General features: G+C 39.9%; 1 protein-coding gene across 2 annotated transcripts in view; it reads right to left on the bottom strand.

Moving 5' to 3' along the window:
• Positions 1–19433, bottom strand: part of tanc2a (tetratricopeptide repeat, ankyrin repeat and coiled-coil containing 2a) — an 826495-nt gene that overhangs the window by 57706 nt on the left and 749356 nt on the right. For both annotated transcript variants that reach the window (XM_067969114.1, XM_067969115.1), the window contains 2 exons: positions 6329–6437; positions 4388–4510 (listed from right to left, as the gene is read on the bottom strand). In XM_067969114.1, coding sequence (XP_067825215.1) covers positions 4388–4510; positions 6329–6437 — 232 coding nt within the window. The remainder of the gene's footprint in view (positions 1–4387; positions 4511–6328; positions 6438–19433) is intronic.

Raw genomic sequence — 19433 nt, 5'->3', positions numbered from 1 at the left:
TCTTCCTGAAAATGCATCCATTCAAAATGATTTTTTTTCTTTCATTTACCCTGTACAAATTCTGTTTTAAAGTTTAATTTATCAAGTTAATAAAGTCCTGGTTGACGTCAATCTGTAAAAAAAAATAATTTATTTATAATTTGATGTTTAACTTTGTTATAATGTTTATAATTTGTTTAAATCAGCGCACCAGTTGAAGGTTGAAGAATTTCCTTCACACATAGGGTTATTAGAACATTAAATGCTTTACCACAAGTGGCTATTGATGATGAAACTAACTTTTAATAGGGAACTGGATGGTTGAAAAGAAAGAATATAAAAGAATATGAGAAAAGAGCAGAGAAATGGTATTAGAGTAATTAGAACCAGCTGAAGAGCTAGCACCTACACAGGCACAATGGGCTAAATGGTCTCCTTCTGTGCTGTAATTTCTATGATTTTGAAACAGAATTTCATGCTACTTGGATGCAAAAAGCCTGATTTTAAAATAAAGAAAAAATAAGGTCATCAGACTTTCCAATCATAATAAAGTAACAGTATAGAGCCTTATGGATTGTGCTATTTAGAAGCTATTTTGTTCAAACTTCTCAATATTTTTATACTCATGTTGGGTAAGCTCAAATAAACATTCATGGTCTGGCAAATGAAAAATGTGAACTATTTTATTTGTTTAAAATATTCTGGTCAATTTGCCAACTCCACTGAGTAAGTTAACTTTATATTTCATCTTTCACTTCTTTCTCCACCACTGTTCTCCCCTTGAAGCAGTAACTTTTACTGGGGGTCAGCGGCCCTCTGGCACTTCACTCAAATGGTAATTTTCCATGCGGGAGCCTGTGCAGTGAGTGTCGGCAGATGTTCACTATGTCCCAGCCGAGACTGGCTATCTCAGCACAGGCCCAAGGATCGAAGCTGGGGCTTTCCAGGTTTTGACAGCTAACACACCAAGTGGTGCATTTCACTCACTGAACCATTGGGATAGGGTGAGGGGAGAAGGGAGAAGGAGCATTTTTTTTGTTTTAGTTGTGAATTGAAGGGCAGCATTGTGTTGTGGCCTCACATTAGGAATTGGCCAAGGACAGTCCGAACTCATTTCAGCTATAAGTTTTAAAGTCAGCAATGATAGGATGAAAGAAAAAAGACTTGCATTTCTATAGTGCCTTTCATGACCTCAGGATGCCCCAAAGCGCTTTACAGCTAATGAAGTACAATGATGCTATTATCTCTGTCTGTCTGGACTGGTTTTACCTCTGGGCCTGGGGTACAAATCCCCCACCCTTCCAATTCAGATTAGTCCTTGATTCTGTATTAGATGTCTTGCCTAAAGTAAATCTTATCTGGAAATACCTTTCAATTTCAGAAGCTTGATTGCACAGATTTGCCCTCTCTTTAATGTGTCAAGTAAAATGAACTGCAACTGCATTTTTGTACAAAAATAAAGGTTGAACATTTTACTTCTGTCACCTTGCAAACTAATTATTTCAATTATTGTTAAGCAGAACTGCATTTATGTATTTTGCATTGCAAATTTACAGAAAATCAGATTTACACTAAATATGGGTGGGCTTTAAAGTAATAAAGGTTAAGCTCTGAAATGGTTGGAGATTGTATCTTTATTTTTCAGTGCCTTGTAGCTTATAAAAGGGAAGGATAAAACACTGCGGTGTCTCAGATCTTCATTGTTCAGCAAAGATTAGATGCCTATATGCCCGGTTTGAAACTTCCTTACTGACCCCCTTTGTGCTTCCTCAGCTAAGTTCTCATTTGTAAGATCACAAGACAAACTCAAATGAGGAAGGCCATTCAGCCAATCTGCTCATCCATCCAGAAAGACCCAATCCCCTTCTCGTGGCATCCATTTGTTTCTTCAATGCTTCCAGAAGTCATTTCATGTTGATCACTGCATGTGTGAAGAGGAGCCTCCTGACATCAGTCCTAAATTTACCATTTACTAGTTTGAACCTGTCACCCTTCATATTGATTCCCGAATTTCATCCAAGAACATGTCATTATGGTGCTTTCCACATTCCAGTTGTGATGTCATTTCCTCTGATACGGTCAAGGGGGTTGATCAGGAAGGATCCTCTGCTTGTAAATCCATGCTGGCTACTACTTACTGCACCATCACTCACCCTCAAATTTACACCTGGTAATCAATTCCGTTATGTCATACAGTACTGCAATAACACTCCTGGTTTTGAACACAAAGGCACCCCAAAGTTTCAAAGCTTCGTGTTAGATACGCCCAAAGTTTCAGAACCAGACAAACAGATTTGTTGAAGTCCTAGCTTGAAGGACCACTGCTACATTCCAATTCTTGCAACATACTTCTACCACGTATCTATAAAGAGTACGCAATTATATCATTGGGTTGCTGATTGTGTCTAACCAAAAAGATTTGTTTAAATCATAGTTTCACTGAATTTTTTTTAAAATTAGAAAACTGTAATCTTCTCAAGCAGTCACAACATTTCAAAAGGAGGTTACTTCCCAGCACAGCAACAATACCCTTTAAAATATTCACCATTTTGGAGTTTTACCTTTAAGACTCTTGGTAATTGTACTGTAAGCCCAGAGGTTGTAATGATTTATGTTACACAAGTAAGGAAAGCATGGGTGAGTTATGTAAGTCATCCCTACCAATGAACAGTACATTGAATCCAGCAGTTCAGCACTCACTGTTCAATTTATATGAGTGAGTGATGGGTTACTCTTTGACCTGGAATGTGTCACACCACTATGAAATATCACCACTACTCATCGTGTCTTGATCTCTTCACGAATAGGACAACATTGGCATTGTACACTACAGGAAAACCTTTGACTGAATCAAATTGGCTGCTAAAGGATGGGGACTTGAACTGTCAAAGAATTATGAATTAATTTGAATTCCTTTTGATTCTTTTAAAATGTGTTGAAACATTTGAGTGTTGATATTAGAGAAACTGACTTGGAGGAGTTATTGAGCCAGATGACATTGTGAAGGAACTGAATTAACATATAAAGGTGACATGAGGGGATTGTTGAAGCATGCCCTGTTAATGGTTGTGTTGCTGCTGATTTTAATTGCACTGCCTCACACTTATTCCAGTAACTCATCGGATCAGTCATGAACTAACAGAATGGCGGAACAGGCTCGAGGGGCTGAATCCAAATTAGCTCCCCTATTCAGAGCACTGATGTTTAAATAAAACATCGCTCTTCCATCCACAAGAAAATCTCAACAGAAGGACAGAGACAAAAGGTGGAAGGTGTATGTGTTCTTGCATGTTCTGTATCGCAGATTGATTTTTTTTTTAAAATGTTCATCGATAATGCCTGTATAAGATCTTCATATCTATGATGATTAAGCTGATGACTTGCAATAATTTGTCATCTGCTGTCAGACTCAGAACCAAATACATCAGTGAGAAGGTAATTTGTACTTTGTTGAACCAAAATTTTGATAATTAAAAAAAAACAAAGCTAAGTCATTTTGTCAGTTGAGCTTGGACAAGTCTAACTTGTTAGCAGTCATGGTGGATTCAAGTTTCACTAATCTACTGCAGGTTCACAAAAACATTACTGACCTGATGGGCAGGGCAAATGCAATCGATATATGTTTGGATTTTGGGAAAGCTTTTGGCAAGGTTCCAAATTTGCCATTGATGGCTAAGGTAAGGATAGAAGGTGAAATATGGAGCTGGACAGATAATTGGCTTAAGAACAGAAAACAGAGGGCAGCCACACATGGAAACTTTCCACACTGCAAGAAGATTACAGGGTGAGTAGCCTACAGGATACAGAGGATAGCCATGAACTGAAACTCTACAAAATATGGTGCTGGATAGATTATTTCTACTGTGAAGTATTTAGGTACCAAGAGTCATAAATTACATTTAGATGTGCTCTGGGGAGCGAAGAAATTGAGGGATATAATCAAAAGGTAATCATTTGGGGCTGATCTATCAAAAAGGGACAGGGTTTTTGGGCCTAATGGCTTTTTTGCTGTTCCGAACAAATATTATTTGCCACATACCATAAGTAAAACTTGTGTAAACAGCAGACTTTGCATTCAAGATATGTGGTAAGATTACTAAGTCACCACTGTTCACTTAATTGTAGTAAGCGCTGAAAGCAACAATTAACCACAGAGAGATAATTACAGCACGCTGCATGATTTTTGTTTTTGCATCAAGTTTTGTATCAATCAAGTTTCAAAATCAATGCTAAATCTGAGAGCAGTTTTGTGCTGTAAATTCTTTACCAGATGGAACTGGTTAGGGATTCTTGAAAAATGCTATCAACAAGATTTTGGAGATCTCTATCCCACTTCTTGGGTTGGACTCAAATCCAGGACTCAAAACATCATACGACACCCAGCGTTAGCTTTTAATTATTACCTTACCTTGATATTTGGAGTGTATAAATTGCGTAAAGATGCTAATGCCGTGGACAGTCCTTCTGTGCTGTATGATATCCACAGCCCTTGCAGTATTGAGGAGGAAACCCCAACTTTTTTGCTCAGACCCTTAAAGAGAACAAGGAGAAGAAGCAGTGAACACGTTTGCCTCCCACGGTGAAACAAGAAATGACACTGTTAAATGTTCATAAATAATAAACCCCAGACAAAGGCTAATTCACTTCTATCTGGTTTGTGTACGTATCAGTGTAAACTATACAGCATACGTTACATAAAGTTGACAATTCACTCTCAGCTGCATGACATTAATCACAAAGAGCAACAGCCATCCTCTATATCATAATCTGTATTTTTTCTCAAGCAACTCTCAATATCATACAAGAACCAGTTCCCAAATACCATAGAATTTACAGCACAGAAACAAGCCATTTGGCCCAACTAGTCTGTGTCAGTGTTTATGCTCCACAGGAGCCTCCTCCCACCCTTCTTCATCTAACTCCATTTGCATATCCATCTATTCCTTTCTCCCTCATGTACTTATTTAGCTTCCCCTACAAGGCATCTATGCTATTCGCCTCAACAACTCCATGTGGTAGCAAGTTCCCCATTCTAACCACTTTCTGGGTAAAGAAGTCTCTCTTGAATTCTTTATTGGATTTATTAGTGACAACTTCATATTTATAGCCCCTAGTTTTAGAGTCCCCCACAAGTGGAAACATCTTCTCTATGTCTACCCTATCATAATTTTAAAGACCTTTTTTAGGTCACCTTCATCCTCCTCTTTTCTAGAGAAAAGAGTCTCAGCCTGTTAGAGGATCAGCCATGATCATATTGAATGGTGGAGCAGGCTTGAAGGGCCGAATGGCCCACTCCTGCTTATATTTTTCTATGTTTCTCTCAGGTCAAAAAAGAGGTAGGGTTTGATAACAATATATAGTTTAGTTACATGATGGAAGTGCTTAGAGGGCTTGATGAGTGGTTGATGATTATACAATCATGAAAGCTTCAAATTCCAGCTCTGGAACGTTTCTCCCCTGCTTGTGTGCTCAACAAATCTGAAAAAAATTTGAATTATTTATTTGGTGAGTCAAGGAGAAAGTAACTATGGAGGGGGGGGGGGGAATGTTTTCAATGGAAAGTACTCCCCCTAAATTTGGACAAGTTTAAAAAAAACATTTTTAAAAACTTTGTCCTTTGAGAATATATAAAAACATAACTGACTTTGCTTCCTTCTGCTGCCATTTTGGGTCTCTGCAGCCATCAGATACAGAAGTCAGCAGTGAGAAACTCCAGAGGGAATAATACAGCAGCTTCCCTCCCCTTCTGACTGCTGGTTGGGAAGCATCCTAGCAAGGAAACTTCCAGGATGGAAGTTAAGAAGATGCAAATGCTAATTTAATGTTATGGACATACAAATCCCCAACTGAATATGCTAGTTAAATAGCTTAAAACAAGCAAGAATTAATAAAATAGGTGTAGCTGGGTTTGGGTTTTTAATTTGTATGCACTAAAGAGAAATCTTTCCAGTGATGAGTTATTGATTGATTGTGGCTGCCTGTGCTGGTGCTCTGATGCATTCTTCTATGGAATGACAGGAGCTGGGTTTGCAGTCTCTTTTCACACGGTGCATTCCTGACCTTATTACACTATTAGGAAAGCACTGGTGGAGGGGCAGATACCGTCACACAGGAAGGGAGGGAAAATGAGAATGTAACCTTTAATGTAGGTGTGTATCATGCTGGGGCACCAGTGCACACCCCACAGAGTGGTGCAACCATTCCAATGAGTTACTAATATCATCTGTATCATGCCGACTTGAGTGATCCTCTGGTCACTCAGATTATATAGCTCTGTCATCCAGTTATGTACACATAATGATGATGTGACATAACATCCTCAAATCTGTTTTCATACATAGTCAGATACCTTGAATATGTGAGCTTTAAGGATGTGGTGTCCCAGCTCAATGGTCTGTTGCCGATTCAGTTTGCCTTCTTGACGAGAGAACCAAAACGCCAGTAATGTATGACCGCTCCTAGGCAGAAAAACAGAACTAATTTTAAAATCATGAATGTTCACATTCCTAACATAGATTGGAGGCAACAGTACATTCCTCACTATACAGGTAGGGTCTCATTTTCTTTCAAAGAAGTTCTGCCTCCACATACATTAAGGAAAAATGATTATACAAGCAGGAAAAAGACAACCACCTGGCACACTGCCAATTTAAAAATGTGGAGCCTGGGTTGGTGGGTGATCCTTGCTGACTGTGATATATCCTCTGGATGAGGTTGGTCTTTTCTTGGTGCTGTGGGCAGCACAGCAGTCAGGTTGTAGGGATCTGAACAGAGAACTTTAGGAGAGGTGAACACCAAGCTGGGGTGGCAGCAATGTACTGATGGGCCTTGGAAAGGCTAGACATGGAATTGATGAAGGATTTATTTTGAGGTGGGGGGGAGGGGGGCGATGATAGCAGTTTTGAAGGGTTGGGAATGGTGTTTAAACAACGGTGCTATAAATGATGTTAGAAAATGGGGAAGCAGTGGTAGCTGAATATTCAGGAGTTGGGTGAGGAGTGGGTTTATAAATGCCAGTGAGATGAACCTTCTGCACGTTGACCAAGAAGCAATCACTAATAATTTCCCTAATCGATCAGGCCTTACAAGGACGTAATGTCCAAATGGCAAGCTCTTACTGTATAATGGACTTCCCTAAAGTTTTTCTGCCAAAGGAGAGGTTAAGAACATAGACTTGTTTTGTACAGAAAATAGATTAGAAGTGATTTAAGTTCAATTTTTATAGTTATAAAGGGTATTGACAAAGTTTATCCAGTCAAACTATTTACTGTGGATGCTTATTCAGCATATACTAAAAGAAAAATATGATTTAAGGCAATAACTCAATTGCTGTGCTTTCATGCTTTTTGTGTAACACCTCAAATTGTTAACACCAGCAGTGGCACACCTGTAAGCATCGGCACTTCACTCTAGTTCATAATACTCTCTCAAAGCAGCCCAATTTTGGAAGGAAGCAATCTGCAAGCCAACTCTACATCAAATGTACTTCACAGTTTGAGTAGGTGTAGAGTAATACCAAAATTTCAAATATTCACTATTGAAATCTTAGTGGGTTCAAATACTAGTAGACAAGATTAAAAATGAGAAATTTAGGAATAGGAAAGCAAATCAGGTGGAACACTTTCACTCAAAGGCTGATAAGATTGTAATTCATTTGACAAATTTAAGACAGCAATCAAATGGCATGCAAACTTATTTCAGACAGCGAAAACCAGAAAAAGGGAAAACTGAGTAAAACTTTTGACTAAGTTTTCTCCCCACACGCCGAGATACATTAAAACTACCAACCAGCAAAAATAAAACTGATAGGCAGAGAGTGAATTTTCTTTGATGTGAGGCCTTTTGTTTGCAATGGGAGAAAAAGAACTGATGGTCTGTGTTATAACAAAGTGGAGCTCACGACAACCTAGTGCACAGATTTCTTAAAAGGAAAGTATCCCCGATACTTACCATAAGTGGATTTGGAACACATATGATAGAACCTTTGGTCTGAACATCTCTGGCACCTGATATTTTGGGTAGGGTACTCACTTGAGCAACTTCACCAAAGTAGAACCGGAAAGAAGTTCGGCAAAGTACTGTGTCATGCATAAAAGTCATGAACTCCGTCCTTTCTAAATGACCAACAATCCTAGATTCCTAAATTTCCATTTGTGTTTTAAAAATTCCCGTCAACATCATGAACATTATGGATCTTCTACAAGTAAAGAACTGACAATAACACTAATCCTTTTGCACAATTATGCATAAGGCTAGCAATTTGTCAAAGGACAGTAGTAGATAAAATCACACTCCCCAAAAGCCAGATCAAAGTATGTCCGAATGCCAGCTCGCCCTCTGCTCTGTAACCCATTAAATGTAAAATTCTTGTCCTCAACTTCAAATCCCTCCATGGTCTTGCCTATATTTACGAGCTCCTCCGCACTATACTCCCTATGACATGCTTAGGTCTGCTGACTCTGCCCTTGTGTGCATTCCCCACCAAAGGACCTTCAGCTATGTCAGTCCTGATCTCTGGAACTCTCTCCCAAATAAACCCCTCCACCTCTCCGTCTCTCTTCACCTTTAAAAACCTTCTCAAAACCCATCTTTTTGACCAAGCTGTCAGTCTGATATCTCCATTCCTAGCACAGCAAATGTTTCTTAATTTCTTTCTATTTGTGCCTTCCAACATTTTAAAGTTAAAGATGCTATATAAATGTAAGCAGCTGTTGTTGTGTAATGAAGCAGCTTGGATTCTGTAAATGTGTACACTGCATTATGTAAATCAATATAGTAAGTTCATCAGAGCTAGCATCCAACTCAGCTCCCCCAGATTGGGAAAAAACTTTCTGGATATCATTGCTCTCTCCCACTCCCTGACTTTAGTACTTACTCTCATTGTTCTCTATTCATCGAGTTACATCGAAACTACAGCACAGAAACAAGGCATTTGGCCCAACTGGTCTATACCGGCGTTTATGCTCCACACGAGTCTCCTCCCTCCCTACTTCATCTAACCCTATCAGGATACCCTTCTTTCTCCCCCGTGTGCGTATTTAGCTTCCCCTTAAATGTATCTATGCTATTTGCCTCAACTACTCCTTGTGGTAGCACGTTCCACATTCTTACCACTCTTTGGGTAAAGAAGTTTCTCTTGAATTCCCTATTGGATTTATTAGCGACTATTTTATATTTTCTCTACGTCTACCCTATCAAACCCTATCATTATCTTAAAGACCTCTATCAGCTCACTCCTCAGCCTTCTCTTTTCTAGAGAAAAGAGTCTCAGCCTGTTCAGCCTTTCCTAATAAGGATATCCTCTCAGTTCTGGTATCATCCTTGTGAATCTTTTTTGCATCCTCTCCAATGCCTCTATATCTTTTCTATAATATGAAGACCAGAACTGTACACAATACTCCAAGTGAGGTCTAACGAAGGTTCTATACAAATTTAACATAACTTCTTTGCTTATCAATTCTATAACTCTAGAAATGAACCCTCCCTGGTGCTTGATTTGCCTTTTTTATGGCCTTGTTAACTTGCGTTGCTACTTTTAAGGATTTGTGTATCTGTACCCCTAGATCCCTTCGCTCCTCTATCCTGTTTAACATCTTATCCAAAAGATAACACCTCTGATTGTGCAGCATTCCTCAGTACTGCAGTGAAGTGTCAATCTACATTATGTGCCCAATTGACATAGGAAGGGAAAGGGTCGAGGTCCTGCAGTCAGTGTTTCAGCAGCTAGGGAGGAAGTTAAAAAGCAGGGCATCAAAGGTAGTAATCTCTGGATTACTCCCAGTGCCACGTGCTATTGAGTATCGGAATAGCAAGATAAGGCAGGTTAATGCGTGGCTGGAGAAATGGTGCAGGAGGGAGGGCTTCAGATTCCTGGGGCAATTGGGATCAGTTCTGGGGCAGGAGGGATCTGTTCAAGATGGATGGGTTACACCTCAACAGAGCTGGGACCAATATTCTCGTGGAGAGATTAACTAGTGCTGTGGGGGACGGTTTAAACTAATTTGGCACAGGGATGGGCACCAGGATGAAACATCAGAGAGGGGAAACAAGGCGCAGAGGACTGGGAGGGCAAGTAGCACTAGAGTAAAGAATAATTCAGAAACAGGAGGGATCAGATAGGGGCAAATGCGAGGCAGTCTAAGATATGAGTTTAGAGTGTATTTGCGTAAACGCACGAAGGGTGCAAAATAAGGTTGGTGAGCTGCAGGCTCAAGTTGTCATATGGGACTATGATATAGTGGCAATAACAGAGATCTGGCTCAAAGAAGGGGAGGATCGGGTACTTAATATTCCTGGCTACAAAGTATTCTGGAAAGATAGGGAAGGAAAGAAAGCCGGGGGGGGGGGGGGGGAGGGAGGGGCAGGGAGGAGTGACAGTATTGATCGAAGACATTTTTATAGCACTGGACAGGGATGATGTAGTTGAGGGCTCAAAGACAGATTCTATTTGGTTAGAATTAAGGAACAATAGAGGAGCTATTACACTACTGGGAGTATACTACAGGCCACCAAATAGTGGGAAGGAGATAGGGGAGCAAATTTGCAGGCAAATTACAGAAAGATGCAAGAACTATAGAGCAGTGAAAATGTGAGACTTCAATTATCCCAATATAGACTGGGACAGTAACAATGTAAAGGGCAAAGAGGGGGAGGAATTCCTGAAATGTGTTCAAGAGAATTTTCTGGAACAGTGTGTTTCCAGCCCAACCAGGAAGGAAGCAGTGCTGGATCAAGTTCTGGGTAATGAAATGGGACAGGTGGAGCATGTTTCAGTGGGGGAGCATTTGGGTGACAGTGATCATAATATGATTAGGTTTAGAATAGTTACAGAAAAGGACAAAGAACAATCAAATGTGAAAATACTTAACCGGAGGAGGGCTAATTTCAGTGAGTTAAAATGGGATCCTGTCCAGGTGGATTGGAATCAAAAATTGGCAGGCAAAACAGTAACTGAACAATGGGGTGCCTTCAAGGGGGAGTTCGTTTGGGTACAGAGCAGACACATTCCCACGAGATGGAAAGGAAGGGCATCCAAAGCTAGAGCACCCTGGATGACTAAAGATATAGAGATTAAAATGAAACAGAGAAAGGAGGCTTATGACAAAATGTAAGGTTCATAATACAGTAGAGAACCAGGCTGAATACAGAAAGTACAGAGGCGATCTAAAAAAGGGAATAAGAAGGGCAAAGAGAGAGTATGAGAATAAATTAGCAACTAAAAAGGTAACTCAAAAGTCTTTACTAAACATATAAATAGTAAAAGGGCAGTCGAAGGAAGGGTGGGACCCATTAGGGACAAAAAAAGACCTTCTTGTGGAGACAGAGGGCATGGTTGAGGTACTAAATGAATATTTTGCATCTGTCTTCGCTAGAGAAGAGGATGCTGCCATTGTAGCAGTAAAGGAGGAGGTAGTAGTGATATTGGATAGGATAAAAATAAAGAGGAGGTACTTAAAAGATTGGCAATTCTCAAAGTAGAAAAGCCACTCGGTCCAGATGGGATGCATCCTAGATTACTGAGAGGGATAAACCCGGCAATTACAGGCTAGTCAACCTAACGTCGGTGGTGTGGAAACTTTTAGAGACAATAATCCTGGGACAAAATTAATTGGCACTTGGAAAAGTATGGACTAATAAATGAAAGTCAGCACGGATTTGTCAAAGGAAAATTGTGTTTGATTAACTTGATTAAGTTCTTTGATGAAGTAACAGAGAGAGTGGATGAGGGTAGTGCAATTGATGTTGTGTACATGGACTTTCAAAACGCATTTGATAAAGTACCACATAATAAGACTTGTTAGCAAAATTAAAGCCCAGGGGATTAAAGGGACAGTGGCAGCATGGATACAAAATTGGCTAAGGGACAGAAAGCAGAGAGTAGTGGTGAATGGTTGTTTTTCAGACCGGAGGGAATTATACAGGAATCTATATAAGGGACACTGCTCTTTTTGATATATATTAATGACTTGGGTATAGAGGGTATAACTTCAAAGTTTGCAAATGACACGAAACTCAGAAATGTAGTAAACAATGTGGAGGATAGCAACAGACTTCAGGAGGACATAGACGGGCTGATGAAATGGACAGACACATGGCAGATGAAATTTATCGCAGAGAAGTGTGAAGTCATATATTTGGGTAGGAAGAATGAGGAGAGGCAATATAAACTAAATGGTACAATTTTAAAGGGGGTTCAGGAACAGAGACACCTGGGGGTGCACATACACAAATTTTTGAAGGTGGCAGGATAAGTTGAGAATGCTGTTTAAAAAAAGCATATGGGATCCTGTGCTTTATTAATAGAGGCATAGAGTACAAAAGCAAGGAAGTTATGCTAAACTTTTATAAAACACTGGTTAGGCCTCAACTGGAGTATTGTGTTCAATTCTGGACACCACACTTTAGGAAGGATATCAAGGTCTTAGAGATTTACTAGAATGGTACCAAGGATGAGGGACTTCAGTTATATGGATAGACTGAAGAAGCTGGTGTTGTTCTCCTTAGGACAGAGAAGGTTATAGGGAGATTTGATAGAGGTGTTCAAAATTATGAAAGATTTTGATAGAGTAAATAAGGAGAAACTGTTTCCAGTAGCAGAAGGGTCAGTAACCAGAGGATGCAGATTTAAGGTGATCAGCAAAATAGCCAGAGGCGACTTGAGGAAACATTTTTTTACGCAGCGAGTTATAATGATCTGGAATGTACTGTCTGATAGGGTGGTAGAAGCAGATTCAATAGTAACTTTCAAAAGTTAATTAGATAAATACTTGAAGGGAAAAAATTTGTAGGGCTATGGGGAAAAAGCAGGGGAATGGGACTAATTGGATAGCTCTTTCAAACAGTCGGCACAGGCACGATGGGCCGAATGGCCTCCTCCTGTGCTGTACCTACTTTGATACTAAGTCTTTGGAATGAGACTTGAACCCATGACCTTCTGACTCAGAGGGTGCTAACACTAAGCCCAGGCTAACAAGTTAGTACTATGTGTCATTGCTCTCTCTCCGACATTAGTATAGCTCTCATTTCTCTCTCTGACGTTAGTCCTCGCTCTTATTGCTCTCTCCCTCCCTAGATTTCATACTGGCTTTCATTGCTCTCTCTCTGACTTTACCACAGGCTTCATCATAGAATCATAAAATAATACAGCACAGAAGGCGGCCATTCAAGCCATTGTGCCTGTGCCAGCTCTTTGAAAGAGCTATCCAATTAGTCCCACTCCATTGCTCTTTCTCCATAGACCTGCAGCTTTTCCACCTTCAAGTATTTATCCAATTCCCTTTTGAAAGTTTTTGTTGAATCTGCTTCCACCGCCCTTTCAGGCAGTGCATTCCAGATCATAACAACTCGTGTGTTATTTTGCCAATTAACTTAAATCTGTATCCTCTGGTTACCGACCCGTCTGCCACTGGAAACAGTTTCTCCTGATTTACTCTATCAAAACGCTTCATGATTTTGAACAACTTTATCAAATCTCCCCATAACCTTCTCTGCTTTAAGGAGAACAACCAAAGTTTCTCCAGTCTCTCCACGTAACTGAAGTCTTTCACCTCTGGTACCATTCTAGTAAATCTCTTCTGCACCCTCTCTAAGGCCTTGATATCTCTCCTAAAGTGTGGTGCCCAGAATTGAACACAATATTCCAGCCAAGGCCGAACCAATGTTTTTTTTTAAAAAAGGTTTAGCATAACTTCCTTGCTTTTGTATTCTATGCCTCTATTTATAAAGCCACAGATCCCAATGCCTTTTTAACAGCTTTCTCAACTTGTCCTGCCACCTTTAAAGACTTGTGTTCGTACACCCCCAGGTCTCTCTGTTCCTTCACCCCCTTTAAAATTGTACCATTTCATTGCACTCTCCAACTTCTGTTGCTCACTCCCTCCAGATCAGTGTCCAGGCTCCTATTACTTTCTGAAACCTGACTCTCTAGTTCAGTTCCAATTCCCACTACTTTTCTTTTGCCCATTTATAAATCATGCTACTTCTGGACAATATAACACTTGTCACGCTAGGTTATGGGATATTATTTAAGCAGTATTTAAAAAACAATTAAACAGTCTTAAAAATATCCAGCAAGTTCCATGCTGAGGTTACCAAAGAGGAAATTATTGCTTTTATAAGAGCAAAAGGAAACTATTTATTTTGAAATTGAAAAAAATTTGTTTCAGTTCATAAAATTCTCATAAATGCGGCTGACTCCAAAGGAAGTGAAATCTGAAGATGTTTCATGTTGGTAGCATTCACCTTGTTAATGCCTGAAGACAACCTGCCAATAAAATTAAACATGAATCTTACAGGATCTGAACTGCTGTAAATTTTGGATATGTTCCAACCAAGTCCTGCCATTTGGAGTAGACACAGAAAACATGGTCCAGCGTCCCCTCATCAATATTACACTTTCAAGATTAACTCGCTCTAGATATCACAACCACTTTCAGGCATCCTCTAGAATCGGTGATATGTGGGGTCAACAGTTCACTCTCTCTCGCTCACATACGCTTTCTTTTCCAGTCAGTGCTCAGGAGTAACTGAAACCTCTTCCGTGAAGACCCAAATCCTTGATGTGTTTTAGGAACAAGATATTTATACGTGGTCTTAAAAATATACATATATATTATTATAAATACAATTTCCCACCAAAAGTGCTCCATAAGAAACCAAAACATTTTGGATTTTGGAAGGTATAGTTCAATCTTTATAAGGCCAAAGGAAACTGCAAAGGGCTATTGATATGATGGGGGAATGGGCTAAAAATTGGCAGATGGAATTCAATGTTAGTAAGTGTAAGGTGATATATTTTGGTAAAAAAACTTAACAGCAGTAATTATACTGTGAATGAAAGTGGGCTTGGTGCTGTGGAAGAGCAGAGGGATTTGGGGGGTGGGGGAACAGGTTCATAGGACATTTAAGGCAGCACCTCAGGTTGATAAGGCTGTAAAAAAAAGCCAAGTTTTATCTCGAGAGGTATAGGATATAAAAGCCAAGAAGTAATGATGAGCCGATATAAAATCTTAATAGGACCTCAATTAAAGTATAGGAAGGATATTGAGACGTTAACGAGGATACAAGGCAGATTCACTAGGATGCTGCCTGGTATGGGGAAATAAAAATATGAAGAAAGATTTGAAAAGGTTTTTTTTTGTTCGAACAACTGAGATTATGGGCAATATAATAAAAGCCTTTAAAATTATGAAAGGATAGGACAGGGCAGATAGAAGCAGACTGTTTCCAGTAGTTGAGGGGTCAGGAACAAGGGGCCATAGATGCAAGATTAGTTGTAAGAGAGTTAGAACTGAAGACAGGAGAAACTTCTATACACAGAGAGTTGTGAGGCTATGGAATTCCATTCCAGGGTTAGTAGTTGAGGAAGAAACTATGTCAACATTCAAGATTAGATTGGATAGTTGGATGAAGGTTAAGGCATTGAAGGGACATTGGAATAGGGTGAGTAAATGGAATTAGAATTGGAATTATTTGCTTGCGTGGCGGGTAAATGCTAACATGGACTGTTTCCACGTTGTGACTTCTATGTATTTCTAAGTATAACTTGCTAACAACAACCAAATCATCAATGTTTCGCTACTTTCAAGGTTGGTCCACAAAGCCTGTTTTGTACATCCTAATACATCTGGGTCTTGCTGTATTTGATTCCATTAATCAGCAATAAACATTGACATACCAATTTAAAAAAAAATTGAACCCAACTAGACCTGGGGCAAATGTGCACACTGCCATTACACTTGGGAGCTTCATCCCAGGATCCAGTACATATTGTTGGGAGAAAAGCAGGATTAGCAGAGTGCAATCCAGTCTTATTGGGCCGGAAATTACGCTGAGCGGCAAACACATGTTGCCCACCGCTCGGAAGTAACTAACTCACCCACAAATGTTTCCCGAGCTTCTGGGCGCCAACTTGCTTTAATTGAGACCTGCAAGAAGTGCAGGGTTCTTTCCCGGGCTTCCTTGAGCTGTGAGAGGTGAAAAGGATCTCTCTGTCCCCTCCACCAATCAGCTTGAAGCAAGCCACGCTATGAGAACCAGGAAGTGAATCTCATTCATAAACCACACAAAGAACCAGAAAGTGTCAGATAAGATTAGTAAATGTACTTTAAAATCAGATAGAGAAAGCACAATAAGGAGGGTAAGATTAAAAGCCTGAGATAAGAGAGACAGAAAGAAAAAGTAAAAAAATAAAAATTATAAATTTAAAAAAATGTTTTTAAATGTCCAAAAACTATTAAAATTGGGAGTAATGAGACTCTGCATTTCAAAAGTTAATTTTCAGTGCTAGAGAGGTTGTTTGGCAGTCATTAATACTTACCCTGCCATTAAAAGTTAGTTTGGACCTGATATGACTCAGCGTACCTTTTTTCTGGTGAGATTAGTTAGTTTCCAGCTGGGCAGGTGAGTACATTCATGCTGGTCCATCGATTCCTGCCTGTGATATCTCTTTAACGTGAAGCTGTCAGATTAGCAGGGAATCAGGAACAGCAAGTTCCGGATTTCGGCGTTTGACTGCGCATGTGTGGTCACCGGAACTTTCTCTTCGATTTGCCCATTAATAGGAGTGAGCACTGTTAAGTTCATCGTTATTTTACGAGCAATTTCCGGCCCAATATGTTTAGCAGCAGTAACTTGAAACTCACATTTATGATGAACTCCTGCTATGAAATTCCTGCAACATTTCTCACTCTATTGCTTACACTTCTTTTGTAACCCTTGTAGTGCCCCCTCTAAATACCTTTCATGGATGAGTCCCGCCAGAACTGTGTTAATTACACAAGGGTAATTCATAAAATACTACAAGCTGAATTTCCACATTCACTTAAATCTCTCCAGCTGAATGTCATGGTTACAGGACGTGGCAACACAGTGGCTCATAGGGCAACCTTTGCATAGTGAGAAGTTCAAATGCACCTTGAAGTTCAGCCGCAAATATGGATAAACAGACAGTGGGTCCGACACACCTACTGCCATGAAAATGTGGATTGTTTGCATCTATGGTTTTAAGTAACCCGTAGACCATTAGCAAGTCAAGGAAAATTTGTACCTGCCTAGAAACAACTTTAAAAAAATATTTCAATTCACACGTGAAACAAATGACAGCAATAAAGCTACTCAAACGTTAAACTTCACATTTAAATGTTGATTCTAAGCAAACGCTAAAACTGAAAAAATATTACTTCTAAGAAAGAAAGGAAAAGAAAAAGAAAAAAGCAAGTAAGCCAGCTATCTGTGGGATCTTTTACGGACACAGCCTCAGTTTAATGTCTTATTTGAGAGACGGCACTTCCGACAGTGCAGCACTCCCACGGTACTCACCTGATGTGTCAGTCTAGCTTATAAGCTGGAGTAGGATTCGAACTCACAACCTTCTGACTCAGAGGTGAGAGATCTATCATTGTAACATTGTAAGAACAATGAACACAGTGTCGGCTGTGGCTCAATGAACACAGGCACTCTTCCCACAGTTTCCAGTCTCCATCCTCTTTGCCCAATTCATGCTGGCACTCCTCTCCCCACTCCTTCCCAGTTCACCCTGGCATTCTTTTCTAATTGGACTCTCATCATTATTTTCAGCTCCTAACTGCTGCTACTGCTTTTCTCAGGGCATTGAAATCTGCTGCACACTGTGCGTGGGAATTCCTGACCTTGCAATAGCTTCAAAGCAAAACAGCAACATCAGGTAGGAGCCAAAAGTGAAGGTGAGGGGTTAATCAGGGAGCCATGTAGCAGAAAGATTTTCTCGGGGTGGGGAAAAATGCGTTTTTGTGCAGAAATATGGTGACCTCTCCGCCTCTCAAAGCGAACTGAGCCATGGTGATTTTGCAGAGGGATATTTCAATCCACTGATTTTCCTTCTAAAATGCAGAGATGCAGGCACAGAATCCAAACATGAATGGTTGGCATGCATATCCACCTCTGTGATGACCTGCACAATGAACCTTTTCCTTGGCTTCTTAATTTAAAAAGAAAGTAAGAGCAGCAGATATTGCTACATTAAAAGTAGAAAATGCACAGCAAGTCATGTGGCATCGAAAAGAAACAGGTAAGTTACTATTTCACAAGACCCTTCAGAAGGCTGTCCACACTGCTGTGCACCTCCACCATTTTCCCCTTTTTTTCAGATTTTCTTTTTAGATCAAAACAGGAAGGGGCTGAAGTGGGAGAAAGGGGAGAAGCAAACCAAATCAATCAGAAACTTCTATCTTCAGCCTTCCACCCTAGATACAGCTGGTAGATTGTTAGAGGCAACTGCACGTCAATCATTTATGCTATTATAACTGGACATCAGAGCGCAGAGCTTAAAACAGAAATCAAGGGAATCTAATTAGTTAAAGATGAGCACAGGATATAAGGATAGCTTTTAGAATATTATGTCTTTTCAAGCACGTGGTGAGCATTTGGTTTTCCTTGTTTACTGAGTACAGTACATTTGCTATTTTCAAAATATCTACTTAGTGAAGCTCTTTAAACAGTTGCCTGACACATGTTATAAATTATTAAATACTGCACATCTGCTTTGCATCTGGTAAACCAACTTCATAAAGAAAGGCTGAGGTATTGTTTAATTACTCAGAACTATTTTTAAGTTCAATAATTTGAGTAAAATCACTGGGACGTCAACATAGCAAGTCTATTCAATTTTTGTTGTAAAGCACATCAGAAAAAATCCTGTTGCTTTGGAGCAAATAATACATGCCAACCATCAGCTTTTTAAGCTGACAGTTTTAACCCATGTTTTGGCTTGTCAGCAGTTTACAAAAAAAAAATCAAATTTTCCCAGAGATTGGAGATTGTCAATATTAGCCAATCACATTGGTTGTTTCTAACAGCCTGCGCTCCTGCCATTCAATCAATTAGATGTTACTTTCTACCACTGATGGTTGTACACAAATTTGAGGCAGAAAGGGTTTCAGATGAGCTGATGGTTTCTGACAGTTGCAATTACAGGTGTGTTTATTTATTTTCGTCCCTGAAGAAGTTAAGTGGAATTTCCGACACTTTCTCATTGGCAAGGCCTTGCATACACACAAAATCATGGGTGCACTGTCGGCAAACCCGGCAGCCAATTTGCACAAATATAAGGCCTATATTTCAGGCTGTTTTTGATCTGTTTGCTTTTTGATGGTGACTATGTCAACTTTTTTGAATCTGCCCAAAGAAGGTGGAGTTAGGCCCTCCCCTTGAACTGCTGCAGGCCTTGTGGCGATGATGCCACCACAACGTTTTTAGGTTGGGAATTTCAGGATTCTGACCAATCAACAATGAAGAAACGGCGATCCATGTCCAAGTCAGGGTGGTGTGTGACTGGGAAGGGAACCTGGAGGTGATTTTGCAACCACAACATTGCTGCTCTTGTTCTTTTCGGTAGAGGGCACAGGGAGGGAGGTAACCTTGGTGAGTTGCTGCAGTGCATCCTGTAGATCGTACAAACTGCAGCCGCACTAATCAAG

This window comes from Heptranchias perlo, chromosome 30, assembly GCF_035084215.1.
Source record: "Heptranchias perlo isolate sHepPer1 chromosome 30, sHepPer1.hap1, whole genome shotgun sequence".
Classification (NCBI taxonomy): domain Eukaryota; kingdom Metazoa; phylum Chordata; class Chondrichthyes; order Hexanchiformes; family Hexanchidae; genus Heptranchias; species Heptranchias perlo.
This window is presented reverse-complemented; position numbering and strand designations above follow the sequence as displayed.